General features: G+C 33.0%; 1 protein-coding gene across 5 annotated transcripts; it reads left to right on the top strand.

Annotated features, from left to right (window-relative positions):
- The first annotated feature begins 437 nt into the window (after positions 1-437).
- Positions 438-4,817, top strand: LOC107788919 (endo-1,4-beta-xylanase 5-like). 5 transcript variants are annotated; one of them, XM_075217453.1, is made up of 9 exons: positions 438-641; positions 770-861; positions 1,487-1,587; positions 1,718-1,934; positions 2,033-2,202; positions 2,631-2,729; positions 2,823-3,228; positions 3,391-3,767; positions 4,193-4,321. In XM_075217453.1, the coding sequence occupies exons 2-9, from the start codon at positions 807-809 to the stop codon at positions 4,199-4,201; spliced, it is 1,434 nt and encodes a 477-aa protein (XP_075073554.1). In that variant the 5' UTR covers positions 438-641; positions 770-806; the 3' UTR covers positions 4,202-4,321. The 5 variants fall into 5 exon arrangements, with proteins under 5 accessions (XP_075073554.1, XP_016466145.1, XP_016466144.1 ...); XM_016610659.2 differs by having other exon boundaries at positions 440-641; positions 773-861; positions 4,264-4,817; XM_016610658.2 differs by having other exon boundaries at positions 440-641; positions 4,264-4,817.
- Positions 4,818-5,309: the final 492 nt, after the last annotated feature.

Below are 5,309 nucleotides of genomic sequence, written 5' to 3'. Positions count from 1 at the left end.
ACTTTATCCCGACAACTAAATGAAAACAGGGGGAGTTTTATTTACTTTTAGTCATTAAATTATTCCAATTAAATTAAATATTGACATCCTAAAATTTTGGATTGGAATTTGCCCGGAGTAGTAACCACTCCGAAATAAAGTTGTATCATGTTTAACAATATAACCGACAATCAACATGTGTTCATTTTAAAAAATTGATGCATTTGTTTGGTCCCACTAAATACCCCGGGTAAGTACTAATGCATATGGTCATTTAAAAAAATTAAATGAATTTCTAAATTTCATTTATTCAATTATTATCCCAATTAAATTCGCCATTGATGACATGCTAAATTTGGCTATGGATTTGTTCCAAGCAAAAAATTCGCACTATGAGTTTTTTTTCTTTCACGTTTAACTTGTAGTATCAATGCAAATTCTGATTCTTGTACTATTCATGAATTTTCAGAATTGTTCGGTCGAATGAGGAATTTCCATACTCACTTAGCTTTTAAAGCTCAACTCCCTCAAATTTCAATCATGGTGGTATTGTGAATAGACATTTTGTGACATTGGTATGTATGTATTATGATGTGGTTCATATAAAAGAGGAGTGCAAAGAAGAATTGAAAACAAAAGACCAAACTCCTTTGTCTACATCAGTATGTTATCTAAGCCTTTGTTTAAATAGTTTCTTGTGAATTTTTATATATTCATTTGCTTCTCCTTTGGCTCATTTAGCCAAGGCTTGTTTACATCTATTTTATGCTACTCTTTTGCTTTTTTAAAGCAGCTCTTCCAACGTGGGACAAGGCAGAAAGTGTTACATGGCTACACTTGAAAATAATGGATTTCTTCTTTGCTGCTGCTTGTTTTTGGCAGGTCAGTACTCAATAAGCGCATTATTACTTTGTCATTATATAAACAAGTTGTAGAATTAGTTGATCCATGCGGGTAGCTCTAAGGTAAGGCCACTAAAGCTTGTGCTTTAGGCTCGTAAGAGTCAAAGGCCCCCCCAAAACTTTTTCTATTAGTTATAATTATTTATATTATTAAGATTTTTTTTAAGTTAACAAAATATTAACATTTTTTTTCAATATACTACAATGGTTCTAGTTATCAACTATTTTATTAGTAGATATGAACATTTGAATAATTTAACTCAAAATTTTAAAATATTAGACAATGAATACTTAAAAGAAAACTTAAAACCTTGAAAGAAAATTTGTTAAGACCATACAAGTTTTCTTGGTTATCTAAATTAATCGAGTCTATTTGTCCAACCGTTATCACATTATTAATGTTTTTTCTTCACATCTTCTTAAGTTTTGACTTTAGGCCTCCGATTTCATTGAGCTGGCCCAGAGTTGATCCGAAAAGTAACCATCATTTCAAAGTTTTCAAAAGTCTTAAAACTTTGTCATTTTAATTATTTCAACCTGAACTCATGCTGATAGAAAAGATGTTAAATTTCTTGTTCTTGAGTCAAATTGGCAATTACTTGCAGGTATTTTCCATATCTTATATGAAGTAATTAACAACAATTTCAATTCTCTAGGATATTTGGTTCATGGTGCTACACCTTACGACTATTCTGCAACAATAGAGGTATATATACACGTGGTTCCTATATATTCGTATAATTTTATATTGTTTTACGTTGTCAGTATATAAAAGTTAAACTCTTCTCATACGTTCAATGTCTGATGCAAGTCTTGTTTTGGAATTTTAATTTCAGTGCCTCAACCAACCATTGGATCCTCAATATGGAGGAGGTTTAATTGCAAATCCTAGTTTTGACAAGGGCGTAGAAGCATGGAAAGTAGATGGTCATGTCAAAATTGAAGCAAGGGAATCTGGTGGAAACAAATTTATTGTGGCTTATAATAGAACAACTCCCTTTAGTATCTCACAATCTTTTTACTTGAAGGAAGGGGTATTTTACACCTTTTCAGGTAAAAAATTATAGACATAAAGAAAATTTTCTATTCCTATATATTTGCTTTTGAAAAATGGGTTTCATCAAGTTAAAAAAAATGATGTTATTTTGCAGCTTGGGTTCAGTTAAGTGAAGGATCGGATATTGTGGTTGCCATGATTTACAACTCAGTCGAAAATACTGTTCATGTTGTGGGATCAGTAATAGCTAAATCTGGATGTTGGTCTATGATCAAAGGTGGTCTTACTGTTGATCAAAATGCACCTTCAGTACTCCATTTTCAGGTATGATTGAATGTTATGGCAGTCAAAGTGCTGGCATGGCAAGTGACGTGTCATACTCTGGCAATGAAAATTTGATCTCATTTGTATTTCTAGAGCAATTCACACATAATTCAGTTAAGTACTTTATAATAACAAAAATATATAGTTCTATGACCATCAGAACTATTAAAAGGCTAAAGTTAACCAGGATTTCAAGCTTATGGGTTCAGGATTCTAATCATTTGAAGTTACTGGGTTCTAAATTAATAATTTGTACATATTCAATAAAAAATTTAAAATAAATATAAGGTTCGAACCAAAGTTATAGCTATTGGGTTCAGCCGAACCCGCTCCCGGTAGTACTCTACCTCCGCCCGGGTGACCATGTTGTGAATATGGTATATTTTAATAGACAATAAATCATTATTGGTCATGTCTTTCATGTACAGTGCAACAACACCAAGTCCGAGTTAAGGGTTGACAGTGTTTCTCTGAAGGAATTCAACAAACATGAGTGGCAGGAAAATCGGTTGAGAAACATAGAGAAGGTTATTTCTAACCTAAGGATCTACTTCACTTCAAAGAGAAACTGTCATTCTTTTCTTCTTCCTTCTTAATTTCCTAATTTTTTTGTGTGATAGGTTCGGAAAAGAACGTTGAGAGTAAATGTAGCAAACAAGAATGGCAAGAAGATTAAAGGAGCAAAAATCAAGATTCAACAGAAAAAACTTCAATTCGTTATTGGCTGCGCAACACCATCTTCCATTTTAATGTCCAAATCCTATCAAGAATGGTTCGTGTCCAGGTTTACAACAACAGTTTTCGACAACGAGATGAAATGGTACTATACCGAAAGGTTACAAGGCCACGAAAATTACACAACCCCAGATGCAATGCTCAAGTTCTTTATTGATCATGGGATTGATGTAAGAGGACATAACATCCTATGGGGAGCAGCTACCCAACGTTGGGTACGAGACTTACCTCCAAGACAACTTTTAAGTGAATCTGTACGACGAATGGGTAGCGTTATGTCAAGATATGCAGGTAAGCATATATAGCCAGATCCAAAATTTAAACTTGATGGTTCAATAGTATAATATTTGTTAAAATTTTAGTGGTCCTCACATATATAGCTACATATGTTCCGTGTCGAGAATATTAAGTTCAGTTGAACCCATAACTAAGAAGTTCCATCGGCCTCTGCAGGTAAATTGGTTGCTTGGGATGTTGTAAATGAGAATTTACATCACCCACTTTTTGAGGAAAAGCTGGGGAAAAATGCTTCAGCCATCTTTTACAAGATTGCAAGTTCACTAGACACTAAAGCCACGATGTTCTTGAATGAGTTTAATACTTTAGAGCATCCAGCTGATATGGTCTCTATTCCATCAAAATATGTTGAAAAGCTTCAGGAGATTAAGGCATTTCCAGGGAATGAGGAGTTGGTTATTGGAATTGGACTTCAAGGACACTTTGATCCTCATCCTAATATACCATATATTCGTGCAGTCTTTGATGTTTTAGGAGAAACTAAAATGCCCATTTGGCTCACCGAGTTAAATGTTGAGCCCTGTCCAAAACAGGTACTCTTATCATTTCAGCATTTCATATTAAGCATCCTACTTTTTCTCCTTTGAGCAAATTTAATTCGAGTTTAACTTCTATACATAACGCGAAGAATAAAAAAGCTTATGTACGATAGACGAATATCATTTTATCCCTCTAACTTTGCTTTAAAATCAAATAATCACTTTAACTATAACAACAGATAAACCCCCCCACCCCACCCCCCCCACCCTCGTATTTTAGGAAGTGTCTGGTTCACCCTTGACATTTTCAATCCCCATCTAAGTAATATACAAATTTTATATACTTTTTTAGCTAGAAAATGTAAATAGTTTTTGCTGCAGACTAAAAGTGATAATACCCCTTTTTTTTTAATACTCTATTATATATGATTCCTTTTTTTTTAACCTAGGTGCTTTACTGATAATTTATGTTTTAGCAGGTCACCTAAAAGAGAATTACAGATTACCGCGGATAATAAGTGGAATTACAATAGATTGCTTGTGTTTACAGGCATATTTTTTGGAAGAAATAATGAGGGAAGCATTTGCACATCCTGGTGTTAAAGGGATGATGATATGGATAGGATGGAGTCCAAATGGATGCCATGAAATGTGTTTAGTAGACAGCAAACTCCAGAATTCGCCATCAGGGGATGTGGTTGACAAGCTTCTTGCTGAATGGAAGACAACAAACTTAAACGGAGTTACAGACAATGGAGGAGCTTTTGAGGTTAAGGTTTTTCATGGAGATTATTACGTCACAGTTTATAATCCTAAAACTGGTGCCAATGTCACAAGGGAAGTGCAGGTCTATGATGACAAGTCTGAAACAGTAGATGTTTCCATTACTCTGTGAAGTTCATCTTCGAATGACAATAGCATGCCACTGAACAAGTGTGTTCGAGAAAAACGAACTATATACGAATAATGTATTGATATTTTATTTTATTTTCATTTTATGTATCACGTGTGAGTATTGAGAAGAATATTTTTATACTCTGGTTGAAATTCTAAGTCTATATATAAGAAATATAACATATGAATCCTTTTTATAGCATTTCAAGATCTAAATTTTCCCATTTTTCCTACAGTCCATATATAGTAAATTAGCGCTTAGCGTTTTACAAAAATGTGCATTGATCATCTCCAGGATTAATTGTGCAGCCGTTGACTTGAGTAGTCACTCACTAATCGAAATTACCTACTAGTAAAGTTTTTTTTCTTCTTTTTTTTTTAACAGAAAAGTCACTTAACTATTTCTATAACACATGTTACTCCACTAGATTTCTCAATTTTCTTTTTTACTTTGTAATAAAATTTATTTATTCTATACTTAAGTCCATCGTATAGAGTAAACAGAGAAAAAAAATATTTATAAGATTAAAAAAGTATTAAAAAATAAATATTGATAATTTAGAGAGTAAAATAGGTATTTAGCCACCGAAAATTTGAGAAATTTAGTTGCCCTTTTGAGTGCTATAAAAATAATTAAATGACTAATCTGTTACAAACAAAAAAACATGACTTTACCAAGTAATTTCAATGACTTGACTAATG

Source organism: Nicotiana tabacum, chromosome 7 (genome assembly GCF_000715075.1).
Source record: "Nicotiana tabacum cultivar K326 chromosome 7, ASM71507v2, whole genome shotgun sequence".
Taxonomy (NCBI): Eukaryota; Viridiplantae; Streptophyta; class Magnoliopsida; order Solanales; family Solanaceae; genus Nicotiana; species Nicotiana tabacum.
Note: the sequence above shows the minus strand (reverse complement) of the source record. Positions and strands in the feature narration are given on the sequence as shown.

Bases quoted from the DNA above. Each gene is read 5' to 3' on its own strand.
- LOC107788919 (XM_016610659.2), top strand. From the start codon at position 807: ATGGCTACACTTGAAAATAATGGATTTCTTCTTTGCTGCTGCTTGTTT. The intron at 2,203-2,630 runs GTATGATTGAAT...TTTCATGTACAG, and splicing joins CTTCAGTACTCCATTTTCAG to TGCAACAACACCAAGTCCGA. The intron at 3,229-3,390 runs GTAAGCATATAT...CGGCCTCTGCAG, and splicing joins CGTTATGTCAAGATATGCAG to GTAAATTGGTTGCTTGGGAT.